This window comes from Thamnophis sirtalis, unplaced genomic scaffold (genome assembly GCF_051295495.1).
Source record: "Thamnophis sirtalis isolate CommonGarterSnake01/CBP01778 unplaced genomic scaffold, rThaSir2_p1.2 scaffold_4, whole genome shotgun sequence".
NCBI classification, from domain to species: domain Eukaryota; kingdom Metazoa; phylum Chordata; class Lepidosauria; order Squamata; family Natricidae; genus Thamnophis; species Thamnophis sirtalis.
Genome location: NW_028261384.1, coordinates 6,859,205 through 6,881,739, shown reverse-complemented (window position 1 = coordinate 6,881,739; position 22,535 = coordinate 6,859,205). Strand labels below are relative to the sequence as shown.

General features: G+C 43.5%; 1 protein-coding gene across 1 annotated transcript in view; it reads right to left on the bottom strand.

Moving 5' to 3' along the window:
- Positions 1–1,804: 1,804 nt before the first annotated feature.
- Positions 1,805–22,535, bottom strand: part of LOC106551200 (glycine--tRNA ligase) — a 28,507-nt gene continuing 7,776 nt past the window's right edge. The window contains exons 5-17 of the mRNA XM_087712427.1: positions 19,730–19,818; positions 18,201–18,277; positions 17,373–17,518; positions 16,313–16,462; positions 14,023–14,185; positions 11,770–11,934; positions 10,765–10,872; positions 8,721–8,866; positions 7,062–7,147; positions 6,702–6,811; positions 5,540–5,633; positions 3,681–3,871; positions 1,805–3,120 (exon numbers count right to left, since the gene is read on the bottom strand). Of these exons, the coding sequence (XP_087568553.1) occupies positions 2,995–3,120; positions 3,681–3,871; positions 5,540–5,633; positions 6,702–6,811; positions 7,062–7,147; positions 8,721–8,866; positions 10,765–10,872; positions 11,770–11,934; positions 14,023–14,185; positions 16,313–16,462; positions 17,373–17,518; positions 18,201–18,277; positions 19,730–19,818 (1,651 nt within the window). The 3' untranslated portion in view covers positions 1,805–2,994. The remainder of the gene's footprint in view (positions 3,121–3,680; positions 3,872–5,539; positions 5,634–6,701; positions 6,812–7,061; positions 7,148–8,720; positions 8,867–10,764; positions 10,873–11,769; positions 11,935–14,022; positions 14,186–16,312; positions 16,463–17,372; positions 17,519–18,200; positions 18,278–19,729; positions 19,819–22,535) is intronic.

Genomic DNA, 22,535 nt, shown 5'->3' with positions numbered 1-22,535 from the left:
ATTGTCTGGTTATTTTCATCCCACTGACATAACCAGGTTTGGTTCCCGACTGTAATTATGCCTGCCATACAAAAGAGAATATACTCAGAGTGAATTAAAATAAGGTGGGGGAAAATGGGTCAAAAGTCACTTTAAATTTTTGCCTCAATTGTGGCTGTACGTTTAAGACTGTGATTGTGGAACACTGCAACCGGCTTATAAAGGTGAGCGCCAGTTGCCAAGCATCCAAAATGTGGGCACATAATTAAGCGTGTGTGTTGCTCCAGAATAGATCATCTGAACCTTTTGGGGGTTTAGTCATAACTTTGAATAGTCTCTATGTGGATATATGAGCGAGTGTATTTCTGTTCTATTCTGAAAAAGGAACAAGTGTTTTTGTGGAACTTTAAGCCCTGTAGCGCCATCTGGTGGAAATGAGGTACAATGCACTGAATAAATAAGTACAGGTGAGTCCTCGATTTGCTAAGTGAGACATTTAAGTGAGTTTTGACCCATTTTATGACTCGTCTTGCCACAGTGGTTAGGTGAATCACTGCAGTTGATAAGATAGTAACCAGGTTGTTAAGTGAATCTGGCTTTCCCTGAGTTTGCTTGCCAGAAAGTCGGAAGAAGGGATCACATGCAGCCGTCATAAACCAGTATAAACCATATATAAATATATAAGTATAAACCAGTTGTCAAGGATCCAAATGTAAATCATGTGACCATGAAGATATTGCAACGGTCGTAAGTGTGAAAAATAGTCCTGTCACTTTTTTCAGTGTCACTGTAACTTTGGTCACTAAATGAACAGTTGTAAGTCGAGGAATACGTACAACTCAGTAAAATGCTCAGTAAAAGGTGTAAAACTTAAGGCTTATCAGGTAAATCCAGGTGTTACAGATAGTTTTGTTTCCTTTCTTTCAAAGGACGTAACTTTTTACCTTACATAATCTTATATTGTTTTGAGATTCCCCCTAATAGTTTCCTTGGAACAGATTCTTAGACAAAATTTACTTGTGAAATTTGTCTTTTTTTAAAAATAATAATCCTGCCTTAAAAAGGTAACTGTATTTAATACTCTCTGTTGTAAGTGGGCACATAAATACTTGTGGCATCTTTCTCTTCTAATTTATTACTAATCTGAAATTGAATGCAACATATGGAAATAAAATGTCACCCTAAAATAAAAAGACGAAAAGTTGAAATTGTCATTTCAAACTTTGCTTAGCTTTAGAATGCAAGTAGTCCCGACTTATGACAACAATTGAGCCCAAATTGATATTTGAGCGATTTGTGCCCCATTTTTATGACGTTTCTTGCCATTGTTTTTAAGTGAATCACTGCAGCTGTAAGTTAGTAACCCGAGTGGTAAGTGAATCTGGCTTCCCGCTGAGTTTGGTTGTCAGGTCGCTAAAGGGGATCATATGACCCCAGGACCCTGAAACGGTCATAAATATGAGCCAGTTTTCCTTGCCTCTGAATTTTGATCACATGGCCATGGGGATGCAGCAAAGGCTGTAAATGTCAGTCACTTTTTTCCAGTGCCGTTGTAACTTCGGATGATCACTAAAGAAGTAGTTCTAAGTCAAAAACTACCTGCAATGAATAAAGTTTTGGCTAAGTCTGTACTTGGCAGCAACGTTGCAGTATTACCAATGAGCATTAAGCGTGGTTGAATATCATACAAATATTAGCAAAATTGCATGACAGACTTCAGAAAGCTTGATGGCCCGTGTTATGTAAATCAGCCTAGCTACCTTCTAAAGAAGATGGGTGATGTGTGAATGCAACAAATAATAAAATGCAATAAAAACACGCAGGCTTGTGTTCTTAAAACCGCTTTGTTAAGCTTAGAAGCACCTACAGACATACAATATTTCCAAACTTGTTCCCAGGAACAGACAAGAACAGGAGACAGAAAGCCACAAAAGCAAGCAAAGAACAATTATTCAGAAAAAGCAGGGAAAAATGTCACCTTGGTATTTCACCTGAGAATTCTGTTTTAATGCAGGACAACGCTAAGAGGCTCTGGCATGGAGAGTTAACATTTTTCTAAAAAGGCAGTCCTCAACTTACAATTGTTTATGGTTGTAAAATGAGTCACTGACCTGATTCTATGTCCTTTCTTCGCGTGCTAATCATTAGGTTAAAAACCCATTGTTTGCTAAAAAAAAACAAAGCAGCAGCAAAGTTTTCAGAAAGATCGCCATAAAGCTGTGGTCATGTGACTGCAGGATGCTGCAAATGGCTAATTTGGGCCGGTTGCTGAGCATCGACATGCGGCCATGTGACTGGAGGGCGGAGGGGTAGCTGTCAGAAATTCAGAACTAGATTGTAAATATTCCTGAGGGTCTGTTTTAATTTCAAATAACCAGTTAATCAGTTAAAAGCCAAGAAATATCTTCAGGTTGAGAAGCGAACTGATTTTATTTATTTTTTAATCCCTTAATTTTTTTTTTAACAAATAAGGTGGCAAACATACCCAACATACCTTCCTCTTATTTTCCCCACAACCACCACCTTGTGAGGCGAGTTAGACTGAGAGAGAGTGACTGGCCCAAGGTCAGCCCACCTGGCTTTCAAGGCTAAGATGGGACGTGAAGTCTTGATTCTACCTTTGTGTCTTAAGCACTAGACCAGGGGTCTCTAAACCCGATGGCTTTAAGACGAAGTTCAACTCCCATAATTCTCCTGCCAGCATGGCCAACTGAGGAATTCTGGGAGCTGCAGTCCACAAGTGGCCAAGTTTGGAGACCCCTGAACTAGAACAAACTGGTGGCCTCTTTTACACAGAAGAGACTTGACGTTAAAAGAACCTGGCATGTCTTAAGCCATTTTAATTGGGGTTATTGGGGATGGGAGTTAAAATCAGGCAGAGACCAGGGACTGGATAACCAGGGGGCCCTGGGTGTGCGGACAAAGCCATGTCAAATAAAACACATCATAAAACTTCTATTAACGCGGACAATTAAAAGTGGACTTCATGAGGAGGTTTCCTTCCCGGCATTAGCTTCAGACCTCCATCGCGTCCTTTCTCCCTGTCTCTTGACCCTCGAAGGGAGGGTACCTGGCCTCCACGTCAGCCCAAGTTATGTTGCCATTGGCCAGGTCGCCCACCAGGACTGGCAGCTTTGAGATCTAAAAGCAAGAACAGGTGAGATACTGATCAAGCCAGGATTGAGCGTCCATGTCCTTGAGATTCTTTCAGAATGCAGGGAAGTCATGCAAAGGGAATTGTCCAGTAGGGGGCGTTTCTCCACACCGAGCCAGACACAGCAAGGCAAACATACATATCAGAGAGAACACAACAGTGCTTTTCCAAAAGGCAACTGAGCTTTTGCCTTTGAAAACGTTTCGCTTCTGATCCAAGAAGCTTCTTCGCTTCCAACTTTGGTTCTTCAGTTAGAACTGAAGAAGCTTCTTGGATCAGAAGCGAAACATCTTCAAGGAAAAACAAAACAAGCCCAGTTGCCTTTTGGAAAAGCATCTTTGAGACCTGGATGATTGAGGGCAAGGGTGTATTTTTATTTTATGCAGATTTTACTCCCCCAACCCGTGCAAAAGCTGCCTCTTTTGTCTGTATTCCCCTTCCCTAGTTGAGTTGTGAGCCGCCCTGAGTCCCCTTCGGGGGAAAAGGGTGGCATATAAATGAAATAAACTGAACTGAACTCTTGCTGGCTGCCCACAGGCCGCCTTACCTCAGCCCGTATCTGCCGCATGGAGTCGCGATCTCTTAAGGTGGCTGTGTGGGGGTTCTTGTTGACGGTGTCAAAGTCAACTGTGATCCCGAACGCCACCCCGATTTCATCCGTCCTCGCATACCGCCGACCGATGGATCCAGAAGAATCATCCACTTTGTGGGAGACCCCATTCCTGGTCAGAGCTTCAGCTGGTTAAAAAAAAAACACGGTGTGGCAGGAGGAGGGGAAAGAAAGATTAATTCATTATTACATGCATAGGACCTTGCTGATTTGTCTAGTCTGAAAAAGCTTACAGGTAGTCCTTGACATATGACCATGTTTGAACCTAGAATTATGGGCTATCACATAATTATGCCTGGGCTAAGTGGGCTATCACATAATTATGCCTGATTTTTTTATATACATACATACATGCATGCATACATACATACATACATACTGGTAGTTAAGTGAATCGTTGCTCAGTGAATGCATGTTCTATAAGTGAATGCATTGTCCACAATGGGCAGTGTTTCCTAGAAATCATAAATAAATGCCAATTTGCAGCAAAAAAAATATATGTCATAAATCATGGCCACATTACCTGATTCTGCGAATAGCCATAAATGCAGGTCAGTTGCTGAGCAATCAATGATTGTGGGGGGACAGTAACCAGATCTTTAAAGTTACTGTAATAATTTTCTCCTAATTTTGAATTACTGCTAAACAACCGGTCATAAGTCAAGGTCTCTCTGTAAAGATGAATGCAGTACAAACCACTACATTACTGACTATGAATCTTAGCTTCTATAAGTTAAAGACAGTTTTATTTACAGGATGGTATCTTTAGAAAAACACAGCCCCTCTCGCGTCTCAAAAATACAGCATAAACTCTACACGATGTTTTAGAACTAAAATACGGAAAAATGAATTCCGCAAGGTCTCTCCAAATGGAAACCAAAATCGAAGCCCAAAATATCCTAAAAATCTATTTTGTATTTCTTGGCATCAAATGAAAGGACAGTTTAAGGACAGCTCCATTCAAGTTTTCGGTTTTCGGGGTGTGTTCAACTCTAGTGATTTTAATTGTGTTTAATTATGTTTATAATTATAATTCTATATAATATTTATAGCTATATATAATTCTAGACATTCCATATATTTTATTGCATCAGAAACCACCCGGAATCACTTTGGATAGCAAGATGGATGATATATAGGTTTAATGAATTCAAGATAACAATAAAATAAAATAATAAGAAATAAGAAATGAAGAGTTTTCAAAACAGTTTCCTCTCCTTCTCAATGAGGGAGAAGCTGGAAGAGCATAAAGAATTGGCCCACCTAATTTCCTATTCTTTGCAGGTCTCTAGTGTTGATAACACCATAATGCAGGTCAATACATCCAACGTGACTAATCTTTGTCAAAATCCAGACATACAATACTTCCATCCCCTTACAGGTAGTCCTCGACTTACAACCATTCATTTAATGACCATTCAAAGTTACAACGCCAATGAAAAAAGTGACTTATGACTCTTTCATCCTGACGACTGTGATCAAAATTCAGACACTTGGCAACTGACTATTTATGATGGTTGTAGTGTCCCGGGGTCACATGATCCCCTTTTGCGACCTGCTGTCAAGCCTAATTCACTTAACAACCGTGTTACTAACTTGACAACTACAGTGATTCACTTAACAACTTTGACCAGAAAGGTTGTGAAATGGGGGCAAAATTTTCTTAGCAAATGTCTTTCTTAGCAACCAAATTTTTTGGCTCAATTGTAACCGTAAGTCGAGGACTACGTGTAGGTCCCCTTTCCAGAAATAATTCATTCAAATAATATTTATTTACAGGGAAGCAGTTTACTTACAGAGTTCCTTCACAAACGGAATGAATTCCTGGTTCTGACTTAAAGGGAGAACTGAGCATTTGAAAGGAGCCACCACAGCAGGAAAGCTGAAGTACTGGTACAAATAGAAAACAACAATCAGGCATTCAGAAAACTGGAGCGTTCCGATTTAGGCCTGTGAGATCCACACAGTTTGAAACATTTTTCTTCAAGGAATGTTATTAAATTATATGATAAAACACAAATGAAAATAAAGATAAGGAAAAAAAAGGGGTGTAGGGGAAAAAACCCACAAAAGACAGTAACTTCCGATTCTTGTCAGTATGGTACAACAGTAAACAGCCTTAACTTTTTGCTCTGCATTTCTATACCATTTTGGTATAGTGGTTAAGATGCTGATTCAGAAACCTGAAGGCAGTGAGTTCTAGTCCTGCTTTAGGCATGAAAACCAACAGAGGGACTTTGACCCAATTCCCAGGAACAATGAGTTCTAATCCCACTTTAGCCTTGAAAGGCAGCTGGGTGACTTTGGGTCAATCACCAGGAGACAGGGAATTCTAACGTCGCCTTAGGAATGAAGCAGGCTAGGTGACTTTGGGCCAATCTGCCTCAGCCTAAGCCACCTCCCTGGACTACTGTGGGGAAATAGGAGGGGTAATAAGTATTTTCATTATTTTGACTCATTTATAAAGTAGTAAAAGCAGGGTAAAAATCTAATAAATGCAGGCAATCCCCAAATTACAACATTTCATTTAGTGATGGTTTGAAGTTACAGTGGCACTGAAAAATGTGACATGACCATTTTTCACACTTACGACTGTTGCAGCATCCCCATGATCACATGATCAAAATTCAGATGCTTGGCAACTGGTTCTTATTTATGACGGTTGCAGTGTCCCAGAATCATGTGATTCCCTTTTGCAACCTTCTGATCAAGCACTCAATGTGGAATACAGATTCACTCAGCGATCCTTAACAACTGCAAGGATTCACTTAATCACTTTTATGGCAAGAAAGGCCATAAAGTGTGATAAAATTCACTTAAAACTGTCTTACTTAGCAACAGAAACTTTGGGCTCATAATTTCTATTGCTAAATTGGGCTCAATTGTGGTCTTAAGTTAAGGACTAACTGTAATTCAGAGTTCCCTAGGTAAATGCCTTATGGATGCGAGAAATCCTACCGTTCGCTGTTCATCTCCTTCTCTGATGCGGAATGTATGCTCAAATATCGAATACATGATTCTTCCAAGCCCAAATGAAGGTTCAATCACGTTGGGGACAATCTCTTCCACTGGAAAACAAAAATCAAAGATCTAATGTTTGTGGGTCAGATTCAGTAAGTTTCCAAGTTTGAGACTGTTTTTATCATCAGCATCATTAGGAGGGGGGGGGGAGAGGGGGGAGGGGGAGAGAGGGGGGGGGAGGGAGGGAGAGAGAGAGAGAGAATTGTAACATTCTACTGCCCCCCCCCAAGGTGATTTTTGGCACTTCAGCTGAAGCAGCTCTATTTTTTGAACAGCTTTAGAGTGAAGATGACTTACCATGCAAGGTTTTCTGGAATCTTTTCACGCCGACCATGTCCTTTGTTACCTGGAAGGTTTTCCCTTCTGTCTCAATCGTAAATTCCCTGCCAAGGAGAGAAAGGGATGTCAAAAGGATGCTGAACTGTGGAGCTAAAGGGATATTTGGGAGCTACAAGTGGTACAAAACACAACAGTTCTGGAGGTCCCTTGAGTGGCTTGTGTGACACAGTGGTTGTGTGATTCGTACTGGTTGCTGATTTCCTTCCAGGTCCAATTAAAGGTGTTGGTTGGTTATCCCCTTGAAAGCCCTTTACGGCATGGGTCCAGGCTACCCGAGGAATGTCTCACCCCAATGGGATTGGCCCTGCCCCACCCGTGTCAGCAGAAGGGGCATGTCACGGTCCCTGTCAGTCAAGGAATTCTGGCCAGTGAATCCAGGAGCTTTTTCTCCCGTGGCTCCCATTCTCTGGGGCAGGGTCTCTTTTGTGGGGAGATCTGCCCCCACCTTTTTGGCCTGCCAAAGGAGCCTGGTTGCCAGTTGACTGGAGTCCTGATGGGCACATCCTACTCTGGAGTTTAGAAGATCCCGCCTCCATTCATGTTTTCATATTGGTCCCTTCTTGTCTAGGTTTTTGTTAATTTTAGTGCTTTAATTCTTATTGCAGAATTAAATTAAATATTAAATTTTAATATTGTTAATGTTTAGGGAAACTCTCAACCATTTAGCTCATAGTGGTCCCAAAGGTGCTTTTTACAAAAGGCACTTTGGACTTTGTTTTTTCTTTGAAAACATTTCGCTGTTCACTCAAGAAGCTTCTTCAATTCATTGATGAGGAGTGAAATGTTTTCAAAGGAGAAAAAAACTCAAGAAAGTCCAATTGTTTTTTGAGGGAAAAGCACCTTTGGGATGATGTTTTTATTGTTTTATTTATTTATGCTGCTATAAGTCACCCAGACTGGCTTGACAGCGAGATGGACAGATAGTTATTTAGTTAGTAAATTAGTAAATAAATAAACATGTAATAGGAAACTGGTGATGGAAGTTGCAATCCATGTATTTTAATGCTAAGAGGAAATTTTAGCTCTTCCAAAGCAAAGAGATTCCTATTAAAGATTGGCTGCACCAACAGACCCTCATTAGCTCTTAGGACTGTGCCTTGCACACCCGCCAGTTCACTTTTAGGTGGCTGCAAGTTTCTTTATAAGAAGATGCTCTTGCAAGTCACTTGGAAACTGCTGGTTATTGTTACTGGTTTAATTATCATTTCTCTGAAAGACAATCAGTCTTCTGAAGAAATTAGGCAGTTGGGTCTTCATCAATAAGTATTGTGAGATAAGAGAATGTTTTGTTTTTACAACCTCGTAATCCCTTGCATTGGGATGGAGTCGGGGCAACTTGAATGAAGCTTGAGCATTTACTGGCCAGATGCCCTTCCTGGCGCCTATATGGAGTTCACAGCAGATATTTTCTCCCTAACAGAGAAAAATATGTCTTGCTGCGTAAGATTGAACTTTCAACCTTCTGGGTGGAAGGCAAAAGTCTCTTGGCCAGTGATAAGATAATCAACTCCATAAAATCACACTGGATTTCCACATTAATTGGGTTGGGATGCTGGGTTTAAAAATCTTGACTCGCACGTCTCCCAAGGAGACCCAGTTCTGCCAGGCTCAGCTTACCCTTTTTCGTTCAGCTGCGTCTCCATCTCACTGATGTAACACTCGTCACAGATGGCGAGATACTCCATCACCAGCTTAGCATCCTTCTTGTACGCCTTCCCTATGGCTCCCTTGTTGGCTTCAAACTGAACAACATTGGCGATTCTGTACAGGTGGCACTAAGGAATCCAATTGCAAGTGTGTTTGTGCACATGTGATGCCACACATGGCAAGTAAATGCTTTTTAAAACTGGTCTTTCCCACCATTTTGGGGGGCATTTACAGGTAGTCCTTGACTTATGATCAAAATTGGGAGTAGAACTTCCGTTGCTAAGCAAGGAGGTTGCTAAGTGAGTCACACCCAATTTTACGACCTTTTCTTTACGCTTTTACAGGTAGCTTTCGATTAATGATGATAACTGGACCAGAATTTTCACTGCTAAGCAAGACAGTCATTAAGTGTGCTGCTTCAGTTTTAAGACCTTTTTCCATGGTTATTATGTGAATCACTGCAGTTGTTAAGAGAGTCATGCAGTTGTTAAGTGAATCCAGCTTCCCCCATTCTCAACTTTCGTGTTGGAACCCAGCTTGGAAGGTCACAAATGGTGATCATGATTCCAGGATGCTTCAACCATCATAAATACATGTCTGTTACCAGGCACCCAAATTTGGATCACGGGAGGACTAGTTGTAAATTAATTTTTCCACTACTGTTTTAAATATGAATGGTTGCTAAATGAATGGTCATAAGTGGAGGACTACCTCTTAAGATGCAAAACTTTGATTAGGGATTGTAACTTTCCTACTCAGGCCCTGGCTGTTCTGCAGCTATTCAGTGGTTTCACAAAAATTTAGCTTTCAAATCCTGAAGTAGCTGAAGCTGCCTCTTCTCTATGCAGTCTTTCAAAACATTTGACAATTTCAACTTAAAAGAACCGGATTAGCCTCTTAAAAGGCCACCGGAATTCAGGGAAGTGAGGCAAGAGCTAGCCGCAGCATAGGGCACAAACTAGTCCTCAACGTAAGACCAAAACTGACCCCGTAAGTTGTGATAATCATAAAGTGAGATACCACATGACCGTACCCAAATTTCAAAAACTTTTTTTGCAGTGGTCTTTGTTAGGAATATAATTTTAACGGTTGGATTGCCAATATATAAATCATATAACAATGTTGTACCTGTTTCTTTAAATCACACTGTAAAATGTGATTGGTTGCTGTTTTCCTCAATCGGCCATAAGAGGGAGCCAGAACGACTGCTAGTTCTCTCTCTGTTCGTTAGATGCTGATCTTATCTGAGTGTTTTTGGAAGCTGGCTGTTAGAAAGTGCCGTGAGCTATTGTAAGTTTTGCAACTGCTAGCAAACTTTGTGTACTGGACTGATTATATGATACTGGACTATGTTATTTGGATTATCCCTTAACTGAAAGAAGTTGATGACTGTCTTAACCGTGTATGACTTGGACTGTTTGATGGACTCTGATACCTCTATTTCCACGAAAGTAAAAGCCTATTTAAACTGCAGTGTCTCTGTATGCTGGTTTGTGTGTTCTCCAACACAACTCTCACAATGCTTCGCTGAACGTACTCGCTCTCCCAACGGGGAGCTTACTTAACACTCTTTAAGCAGTCGACAGATGTTAAGCGAAACCACTATGCACTATACAACTTTTTTTTGTTGCTGAAAACCAAAAGTAAGAAAAGTATTTTGCAGTCATGTAACCACAGGACGCTGCAGAAAATTTAGAGTGAGGGCCACATGCTGAGTGCCCAATATGCAGCCACATGATCTGAGGAGGCATAAACCATGAATCCTAGGTGTAAGCAAATTTTTCAGAGTGTGTTGTAATTTTGAATGGTCACTACAGAATTAGTTGTAAATCAAGGACTACCTGTATTGAGACAGTTGACATCTCATTTCTGGCATCACAGAACCCTTCCCCCACAAAACAGCTCTTAGCTCACAGCAGTTCCTTGATTTCATCCTAGTGGCCCCAAAGGCTTGTAAAGCTCATTCACACCAAAATGGATGGAACAGCCATGGTTTTCTTTCAGAAAAGGATATCGGCTCCTTCAAAAGCTTCTCAGCAACGAGAGGGACTTTAGTGGCTCTGGCGTGGCAGGAGAGGTCGTAGCAGGAGCGATCAGCGCAGCCAACAATTTCGATCCAGCCCTGGAAAAGTAAAAAAAAAAAAAAAAAATGAAGCCTTCACTTATAGACAAATCATGACATCCAAGCGATCCTGCACTGAGCCCAAATTCAATGCAGGACACCGCACCACAGCCAACTCGCCATGGGACAACTTAACAATTCAATTTAATTATTTAAAATAAACTTAAAATTGTTTTAATTTTTGTCATTCTCATTTCATTTTGTCCCTCCTTTTCAATCCTTTCTTTAATGATTCCATTCCATCATTTCTCTGATATTAGTGTAACTCTTGTCCTGCAGCGAGTTGTCCGGTGGTTGATTGGCTGTGTTGCTTTGTGGTGAGCTGGCCATAGAAAACTGGTGTAATGAGTTAGCCATGGTGAACTGTTATAAACCTGAGCCTAACCACAGAGAGCTGGGAGATAAGGACTGCATACAGGAAGGAGTTTAAAAGCGATTAGAAGCCATGTACTTCCTAAGGCAATCTGTTAAGAAGACCTACCTCCAGAATCTTTTATAAACACAATTTCAGAAGCATTTTAAAAGAGGAATTAGCAGATTTTCCTTTGGAGAGGCACCTCTTGACAATTCAACATCAGCTTTAATCACAAGATTCACCTTAAGATGTATGTGTGCATGCATGCACCTACACGCACACACCGAGTTGGGCTTTCCACTCAAGAACTCGAAAGCTTGGCATTTTGGTTGTGGCGCAGTGGTTAGAATGCAGTATTGCAGGCTAATTCCGCCATCTGCCAGCAGTTTGATCCTGACTGGTTCAAGGTTGACTCAGCTTTCCATCCATCTGAAGTCTATAAAATGAGGACCCAGATTGTTGGGGGGGGGGGGGAGGCTGACTCGGTCAACTGCTTAGAGAGGGCTATAAAGAACTGTGAGGAGACATATGCTACTGCTTACGTAGGAGGTTTTGGTCTCCGCATCCCAGCAGTCACAGGCGTAATGAGCCATCTCATTCTCCATGTGCTGCCGGAAACGAAGCTTCTCTGGAGAGATGCCAACTTTGATGAGGTAGAGGTAGATCCGGCCAATGAAGTATCCCAGGACGGAATTGTTGATCACACCCTGGGAAAGCAGAGAGAAGCAAAGAGGCTTTTCAAAGGAACAAAAACTGTAAGGAGGTATAAAGGAGCAGAAAACATTTCTCCAGAAAACTTCCCTTACTTGGCATCTCTAAGGATCCTGGCAATGCAATTCTGCAAATTCTTAGCCAGTACAATACAGAACAGAATAGGGAGGGATCTTGGAGGTCTTTTAGTCCAACACCCTGCTCAACAGGAGACCCTATATCCGGGATGGCGACCTATGGCATGCAGAGCCACTTGTCAGGGTATGCGGGGCGTTGCCCTATCAGCTGGCCAGCGCGCATGCGTGCAGTGGCCAGGTGAGTTCAGCCTTTTTTAAAGCCATTTTTCGCCCTCCGCAGGCCCCTGAGGCTTTATAGGAGCCTGGGGAAGGCGAAAAGACACCCCCCCCCCCACGAGGCCTCCAGAGGCTTTAGGAGCTTCCCTGAAGCCTCCAGAGCGCAAAAAAACGGCCCTATGGGCAAACCGGAAATTTGGGAACGGACACCGGAGGCTTCAGGGACCTTCAGGAGGCTTCCCTGAACCTGTGGAGGACTAAAAAGGACCCTACGAGCAAACCGGAAGTCACTTCTTGTTTGCTCGTAGGGTCGTTTTCAGTTCCACGGAAGCTTCCCTGAAACCTCCTGAAGGTCACTGAAGCCTCCGGAGGGCCTCCAGGGGGTGGGGTGGGGGAAGCTGTTTTCACCCTTCCCAGGCTCTTATAAAGCCTCTGAAGCCTGGGGAGAGCGAAAAAAGCATGCAAAAAATGGGGGAAGCGCCTCTCATGCACACATGCGCACTGGGGAGGGTCACACGTTGCATTATGGGTGTGGCATACCCGTGCGCGACCCCCCTGCGCTCCCCCCCTTAAGGCATGCGAGCCAAAATAGGTTCACCATCGCTGCCCTGTACCCTTTCAGACAAGTGGCTATCCAATCTCTTCTTAAAAACCTCCAATGTTGGAGCACCCACTCTAGTCAAGCCGTTCCACTGCTTAATTGTTCCTACTGCCCACTAAGAACATTCTACTTAGTTCTAGGTTGGTTGCCTCCTTAATTAGTTTTCATCCATTGCTTCTTGTCCTGTCTTCAGCTGCTTTGGACAATATGTGGATCCACTCTTCTCTGTGGCAGCCCCTCAAGTACTGGAAGATTAGCATCATGCCACTCCTAATCCTAGTCACCCCAACCTCCTCACCCTCCCCCCCCCCGGTTTCACTGGGAAGGGATTTCTGTATTTTCCCTCAACATTATGAAATCTTTTCGCAGATACATTTTATGTGGGCTCCTTAGGGCACGATGAGTATTCAATTATGACTATTTTACCCTCAGTGTTTCTCAACCGCCTGCTGCCAATTACCTCCAATAGACCCATTAGATCCCACAGAGTAGGCCTCCTCTGAATTCCATCCGCTGGCCAATGCCGACTGGCGACCACCCGGAGGAGAGCCTTCTCTGTGGCTGCTCCGGCCCTCTGGAACGAGCTCCCCGTGGAGATTCGAACCCTCACCACCCTCCAGGCCTTCCGCAAAGCCCTTAAAACCTGGCTGTTCCGACAGGCCTGGAGCTAATGAGCATTTGTCCACCCTCGAATGGTATGGTTGTTGTGTGCTTTTAAATTGTGGTATTGTTTTGTTCGTCTTTTTTATTCCTTATTTGTACCCGCCCCCCCTTGACTTGGGTTGTGAGCTGCCCTGAGTCCCCTTCGGGGAAAAGGGCAGCATAGAAATATAATACATTCAATTCAATTTAATTCAACCGAGGCAGCTTTGAGATGCGTGGACTCCAACTCCCAGAATTCCTCAGCCAGCCATGCTCTATCTTAAGCCTGCCAAGGAGCCTTCCCAGTGTGTTGCAGCCCAGGTTTCTCTGTACTTAAGTCCCAGTGGAAGATGGGTAGAGATTATGGGATTGGAAGTCCAACCCTCAGCAGGTACAGAGTTGAACCCAGCTGCTATAAATCAAACAGCTTGGCCGTTCCCATGAATTCAGGCGTTGTCTGTATCTGATTTCATTCTCCTTCCACACTGAATGTAACAAAGGGAGTCAAGAGGATTTCCTCTTGTTCACAAGAACGCCCCAGTCCTTACCTGCTCAACAGCATCCCCCAAACACATGACACGGGCTGGCTCCCCGCTGGTCTGGGCTTTGGAAGAATACAAGAGGATGCGGAGGTCGGCTACATTTTGAAACTTAGGATGACATTTTTCACTGGGGTCCACAAAATGTTCAATTTCTGCCATTGTGAATTCCCTGAAACATATAGAGAAATGTTTGAGATTGCAACTTCTCTCAATAAGTGAGCAAATCTTAGGGGGGGGGGGGTCTAAAGACAGTCCTCGATTTGCAACTCGCTGCTTAGCAACAGCTCAAAGTTATGACTTGTCTGAAAAAGTGGGCAAAGTGGATTTAAAATTTCAACAACCAACACATCTTTTGGTCATGTGACCACACTTCAGACGCTTGGCAACACAATCATTTGCAATTGTTTGCAGCAGCCTGTGGTCAAGTGATCGAGTTTTACAATGATTTTGAGGGGGGGGGGTGGGACTGGCAATTACTTCTGGGTTTTGGCAAAACCTTGCCTACCGTGGGCTTGCATTTATGAGCACATTCGCTTAATGAGCCGAGGTGGCGCAGTGGTTAGGGTGCAGTACTGCAGGCCACTTCAGCTGACTGTTATCTGCAGTTCAGCGGTTCAAATCTCACCGGCTCAAGATTGACTCAGCCTTCCATCCTTCCGAGGTGGGTGAAATGAGGACCCAGACTGTGGGGGCAATTTCCTGACTCAATTTGCTAAAAAATAATAATCTGTAAACTGCTTAGAGAGGGCTGAAAGCTCTATGAAGCGGTATATAAGTCTAATTAATAAATAATAAAATAATCATGGTGGTCACACAACCAACGCATTTTAGAATGCAGTATTAGGGGCTAACTGCCTCCTGCCCACTGCCAGGAGTTCAATCCTGACCAGCCGAAGGTTGACTCAGCCTTCCATACTTCCAAGGTAAGTAAAATGAGGAGCCAGATTCCTGAGGGCAATAAGTTGCCTCTGCTTAGAGAGGGGACTATGACGTTTGCCATGGCCAACTTGCTGTGAGAAAAGGGTTACACTAACATCGAACAAATAGTGGAATAGACTCATTAAAGAAAGAATGCAAAAGGAGGAAACAGAATAAAATGTGAATGGAAATAATTAAAATATTTTTTATTTATTTAAAAAAATTAAATAGAATTGTTAAATGGACGCCAGTTGTGCCACAGCTTTTTGGCTGTGGCAAGTTGTCCCATTCCATTAGAGAGGGCATTCTTTCTTTAATGAGTCTATTCCATTATTTGTGGAAGCGTTATGTAAATCTAAGTGCTACTGCTATCTGCTTAACGACCAGAAAAAAAAGTTGCGAAGTCGGGTCAATATGTGACCAACCTGTTTTACAAATGTTACGATTTATGAATAGGCAGGTTGTAACTCAAACACTATGTCTTCAAAGAGCCAAATATTCAGTGTCTTCTTTGTCACACACAAAAAAAGCCTCCCCAATGCTGCTATTCTCTGGGATGTATGATAACAAAATATTAAAAAACAAACTCGGCACCTGCCAAGACAGCTGAGAGTGGGGATTTTTATCACTGGAGGGGAACATGGGGAGATGCAGATTCAGGCTGATAGCAGGAAAAGTGGAATTGGATGCACAAGTGCATTCTGAGGAGAAGGAGGCATTTGTAACAAAGATTATCAGTTAGTCATGTTGATCTTTAAATCTTACAGTCTATGAATTACCAGGTAGACCACAGCTTTATAGGTAGTTAAGAGCTAGTCCTTGACTTACAACCATTCCTTTAGCAAATGTCCAAAGTCACAATGGCCTGGAAAAAGTGATTTATGATCAGTCCTCGTACTTTGCAGCGTTCCCCCATGATCATGTAATCAAACTTCAGAAGCTTGTGCAAGTAGCATATATTTATTTATTCTATTTATTTGCTGCTCATCTTGCTGCAAGGCTACTCTGGACAGCTTACAACAATAAAAGCAACAGAGGTAATCTTCAACTAACAACAGTTCACCTAGGGACAATTTGAAGCTACAGCAGCACAGGAAAAAAAGTGATTTATTATCACGGTTCACACTTAATGACCATCGTGGCAAGACAAGTCATAAAATGGGGCAAAGGTTTCTCGTCTGTTAGCAACAGAAATTTTCGAAGACTACTTGTATATTATTTTAGCTTTTGTTGTGTGCCACTAGAGTCCCTTGATTGTGAGACGGGTGGCTGTAGAAATAGGATGAACCAATAAAAACAAAATAAATACACCTATCAAATCCAGTGAGGACCATATTTCCCCCCCCCCCCCCCAATCTCAAATTTTCAGAGCCATTACCTGACCCTGATGAGACCTGAGCGAGGAGAGATTTCATTCCGGAAAGAATTGCCAATCTGAGCAGCAGCAAAAGGCAGTTTGCCTTGGTTGAATTCCAAAAGACGTTTGAAGTTCAGGAAGATTCCCTGGGCGGTTTCTGGCCTCAAATATCTATCAGAGGGGGTGGGATGTGGGAAACAATAATTGGGAGAAAGGAAGCAGGAACGCTTAGCAGCTGATAGCAAGACAAGACAGCCTAGCTTCCCAAATGTAGCCCTGTGAAAACCTCTCCTACCATGAGGAACTAAATAGTGGAACAGGTGGTCCTCAACTTACAAGCATTTGTTTAGTGACCACTCGAAGTTACAATGGCACTGAAAGTGACTTACAAGCACTTTTTGCACTTATGACCGTTGCAGCATCCCCATGATTACGTGATCAAAATTCAGGGGCTTTATTAGTGATGTTGCAGTGTCCTGGGGTTACGTGATTCTCTTTTGTGACCTTCTGACAAACTAAGTCAATGGGGAAGCCAGATTCACTGTTATAAACGTAACAACTGAAGTATTTCACTTAACAACTGTGGCAAAAAAGGTCGTATAATGGAGCAAAACTCACTCTACAGCTATCTTGTTTATACTCTATTGTGGTCTTAAGTCGAGGACTACCTGCAATAACAACTGCTCTGACAGAGCCCAGTAAATGATTCCCACTCTCACTTCGCTTTGCCCTGGGCCACTAAAGCAGAGTTCCTGAGACAAGTGGACTTCAACTCCCAGAATCCTCCTGACTATCTGAAATGTAAATCCCCTGGTATTAGCCTTGTTAGATCTTCCCAAAGCCCGAGGAAACTACAAGGCACAGTTTTGGAGGCTGTCCACTGGCACACCTTGCTGTTTCTTTCCTCTTTGGATGGATGGGCCATCCTGTCCACCAGAATGAAGCAACGATCCCCAGATTCTCCCTCAAATAAGGAAACTCAACCAGCTGGAATTACAAATGCAGGGACAAATTCAAATCCAGTAAAACCCAAGCACCCTCTTTCTCCCCCCCTCCACCCCATTTTCATATAGCCACATACCCAGCCATGTTTCCTCCTGGGCCAATAGAGGTCTTGAACATGAGATTGAAAGACACCGGAGCAGTGAGGTCATTTCCTGTTAGGGGGGACTTCACATTGTAATTGACAAACAGATCCGCAAGCTGTTCCTGATTGTAGTTGTCCAGCTAGCAAGAAAGAAAAGACCGTCTTATTTACCCAGGAACATACAATCCAGCCTAATAATGGTAGTCCTTGATTTAGAACAGTTCATTTAGTGACCATTCAAAGTTACAATGGGACTGAAAAAAGTGTCTTAGGACCAATTTTCCCCATGTGTGTCTGATGTAGAATCCCCATGGTCATGTGATCGAAATTCAGGCTCTCTTTGGCAAACTTCCGGTGGGCAAAGTCAATGGGGATTCAGATTAAGCCGGATTCGTTTAACAACCATGTGACTAAATTAACAACTGCAGTGATTCACTTAACAACAGTGGCAAAAAAGATAGTAGGAGTGGGAGAAAACTCACTTAAGAACTGTCTCGCTCAGCAAGAAATTTGGGGTTCAATTGTAATCATAAGTCAAGGACTACTTATGCTATTTATCCTTGTTCTCCTTTTTGGAAATCTATCTGTGCACCCCCCTCCCCCCACTTGGAAAGCAAGGGCCACTGAGGGCTTATTTAACTGACAGAAAAACCACATTACGCGGATGTTTTATAAAAGCCCTTTCGCAACAAAAAAAAAAACGTACGACCAGAAGCAGCTCCTGGGCTGTTTCAAAATATATGCTGTGCAGAGAGTCTCTCAGAGGTCCCTGGGATCACAACGTCTGGGCTACGAGAGAGCCATTTCTGCTTGCTGACTGACCTGCGTGATCACGCTCTCCATTTCCATCTTTTTCTCTGCGGTGCACTTCTTGTCTGACATCATCTTCTGTAAATGGGCTGCAAAAAGAGAGAAGGAAATAAGTCTCCATAAGTAATTTTTTCCCCCCTTTTAGTCAATCAATCGGAACAGAGCCAGAAGGGGACTCTGGAAGTCTTCTAGTCCAATCCCCTGCTCCAGCAGGAGAACATGTACAATAACTGGCTCTCTATAGGTTTTTTTAAAAAAAACTCCAGTGATGAAGCACCCACAACTTCTGAAGATAAGATGTTCCACTGGTTAATTGTTCTCACTATTAGAAATTTTTCCTTAGTTCCAGATTGCTTCTCCCCTTGATTAATTTCCATCCATTCCTTCTTGTCCTGCCTTCAAGTGCTTTGGGGAAGAAACAACAAATGGAAACTAATCAAGGAGAGAAGCAACCTGGAATTAAGGAGAAACTTCCTGACAGTAAGAACAATTAACCAGTGGAACGACACTGCAACAGGATAGTTAGAACTCGAACATTTACTGGCCGGATGCCACCTATGCAGAGTTCCCAGCAGAGATTACTCATTGCAGCCAGTGAGAGAACTATCTGAAGCCAGCTAGGATCAAACTCACAGCCTCCTGATTGCAAGACAAAAGCTCCACCTCTAAGCCACCATGATGCTCCCATAGGTAATCATGGAGCCTGCACAAATACTGAGAAGTGATATGCTTCTTAGACAAGTTTCTTAGATAAGAAATATCAGAGATGTTTTCTTCACAGGCCATTCTTCAACATACAGGTAGTCCTTGACTTACGACTAGAACTGAGCTCAAAATTCCCATTGCCAAGCAAGGCAGTAGTAAATTGGGGACTATGTGCTATCTTTTATCCCAAAGGTGCTTTTTCCCCCCCCAAAAGGCAACTGGATTGTTTTTTTCCCCTGAGGAAGAAGAAATTTTGCTTCTCATCCAGGAAGCTTCATTGGTTCTGGCAGGATGGTGAAGATTATGGATGGATTAGTTCTGACTGGACTGGGGATCGCATTTCTTTGCAGTCCTCTGGTCGTTAGTACTCTCCTCGAGAGCTCTTGAGGCCACTTGGGGCTTTATCTTTGCCCTCAGAATCACTTGAATCAGGATGCAACTAGAATTTTCTTAGGACTGCTGAAAGGGCTGCATTGTAAAGAGGAGACAGGTGGTGTCGTATCCCTCCTCCTGCTAACATAAATGGCTTCTTTCAAACCAGCAGTATTTTCTGTCCAGAACGTGGACTTTTTTGTCTTCGAAAGTATTCTTCCTCAAGGGGAAAAAAGCAAAGTCCCGTTTCCTCTTGAAAAAGCACCTTTGGAATGGTGATCTGGATGACTGAGACTCTCCAGACATTTTGCTGTCTTTTCATTCTTATCTGTAAGGTACCAACAGTTGCTGTGGAATGGAGTGGATGTTAGGACAACAAGAAGACACAGACAGATCCTAAACATCAATGTAAGCTGGTCTTATGATGGAATTAGACAGAGACAATGAAATAACACAAAGCATACCCTTCAGGAGGTGATCAGCTCGGAAGCATTCTCCACTTTTTACATCTTTCACCATGAAGTCTGCAAATTTGTCCACGTGTCCAGAGGTCCTGTGAGGAAAAATACCAATATTATCCAAAATAGAGTGAACACTAGTAACTTAAGACATTCATTCCCATGGCTTGTAGTCAAAATTCAGTCCCTTGGCAATCGGCATGTATTTATGATGGCTGCACTATCTTAGGGTCACATGACTTGTTTTCAAAAACACCAGCCCTAGGGCTTCTGGTTGGCAAAGTCAATGGGAGGAAGCTAGATTCACTTAACAACTGTTTGATTCACTTAATAACTGCAGTGGTTTTAAGAAGAGACAGGACAGCCACTTGTCTGAAATGGTATAGGGTCTCCTGCTTGAGCAGTAGGTTGGACTAGAAGATCTTCAAGGTCCCTTCCAGCTGTTATTCTGATTTGCTTAGCAATTGTGGCAAAAATGGTTGAAAAAGTGCCATGACTCATTTAACAACAGTCTTGCTTAGCAATAGAAATTCTGCTCCAACTGTGGTCGTTAAGTTGAGGACCACCTGAATTAAACTGTTTAACCAGGAGTTACTGATATTTCCTTGTACTTTAATAGCTACCGTGTTTCCCCGAAAATACCTGTCCTGAAACTAAGGCCTTGCCACATTTTTCACATGGGCAAAAATATAAGCCAGCCCCCGAAAATAAGCCCCCTGGACAACCCCTCCTCCGGCCAGGCAGAGCACCGCTCACCGACCTAGAGGTATCCCGAAGGTGCCAAGCCGCTGGAGCTGGCGGGGGAAGGGGGAGAAACGCGCTCACGTTGCTTGCCGCCTTCGGGATACTGCTAGGTTGGGGAGTGGCGTTCTGCCTGATCAGAGGAGGGGGGTTGCCAAGAGGTTGCTCCCTTGTGAGCAGGCTCCCAATGAGCCAGGCACAGCCTCAGGGGCGAAGCAGTCATGAAGTGACCACACTCATGAGCAGCCACCCGGCAAACCCCCTCTCCAGCCGGGCAGAGCGCCATTCACTGACCTAGGGGGTATCCCTAAGGCGGCAAGCCACATGGCGCTCTGCCCGCCCCCCAGTTCCCATGGCTTGGCACATTAGGAATACCCCCTAGGTCAGTGCCTGGAGCTCTGCCCAGCTGGAGAGGGCGGTTGCGCGAGCGCCTGTTCCGCTCTCAGCAAGCATGCCTCCCAGCCTCACTATGCTCTGGCCCAGTTCTTCCTGCAGGGCCAGGGCACCGCCGTCGCTGTGCTCCGAGCATAACTTCTTCTCTGGCTTCCAAACTCCAAAACTCAGCTGCCGAGTCTTCCAGCAGCGGCCACTCTAGGAGTGCACTCTATGATTGTGGGCTGGCTGCTGAAAGACTCTCTGTCCGGCAGCCGGCCCACAACCATAGAGCGCACTCCTAGAGCGGCTGCTGCTTGAAGACTCGGCAGCCGAGTTTTGGAGTTTGAAGCCGGAGAAGTTATGCTCGGAGCGCAGCATATTGTGGCTGGGAGACATGCTTGCTGGGGGTGGAAGAGGCGCTCATGCAACCCTTCTCCAGCCGGGCAGAGCTCCAGGAACTGACCTAAGGGGTATCCCTAATGTGCCAAGCCGCGGGAGCTGGGGAGCAGCCAGAGCACCATGTGCCTTGGCGCCTTAGGGTTACCCCCTAGGTCAGTGAATGGCGCTCTGCCTGGCTGGAGAGGGGGTTTGCCGGGCTGTTACTCGTGAGTGTGGCCACCTCATGGCTGCTTCGCCCCTGAGGCTGTGCCCGGCTCTTGGGGAGCCAGTTCACAAGGGAGCAGCTGCCCGGCAACTCCAAAATAATGAGACCTCCCCCTATAATAAGCCCAAGGCCATATTTCATGGGGCAAAAAAAAATAAGACGCTATCTTATTTTCGGGGAAACATGGTACACTGTAGGTTGAAAGGGTCTTTTCCTCTTTAGTACCAATCTGCAGAAACACCTTTTAACAAAATTACCCCTGCTGCTTTTTTCTCTACATTTTAAAAGACATTAATTTTTCATTCATGTTTTTGTGACATTGGTTTCTGTATCAAGTCATGAATATGAATTGCATCTGCAGCATGATTTCTCTATATTTTAAGATATTAAATAGCAATAGTACATAGACCTATATACCGCTTTAGTGCTTATCCCTCTGTATAAGCAGTTTACAGAGTCAGCCTTTGCCCCCAATAATCTGGATCCTCATTTTACCAATCTTGGAAGGATGGAAGGCAGAGTGAGTCAACCTTGAGCCGCTCAGGATACAACTGCTAGCTGTGGCAGTGAGTTACCCTGAAATACCGCATTCTAACCACTGCACCACCAAGGTTCATAAATCATTTTTTTTCATGATATTTTGTGACACTGGTTTCTGTATCAACTCACAAATAATTTTTGCTAGGTTTATGTAACAATGACTATGCTGGCATGTGGGGAACACCAAGTTGAGGACAGCAGTCTTAGATATTTGTGTATATTCATAAGGAGCCTTACATAATAAAGAGCCCTGGTGGCAATTGCACTATTGCAGGCAAACTCTGCATTCCCACAGCCTGGAGTTCGATTCTGACCAACTCAAGGTTGACTCAGCCTTCCAAGATTGGTAAAATGGGGACCTAGATTGTCAGGGGAAATAAGCAAATAATGCTTTTACAGATAGTCCTCGACTTACAACCACAATTGCGCCAAAATCTTCTATTCCTAATTCAGACATTTGTTAAGTGGGGTTTTCCCCATTGTGCAACCTTGCTTGCCATGGTTGTTAAGTAAATCACTGCAGATGTTATGTTAATAATACCAGTAAATTAG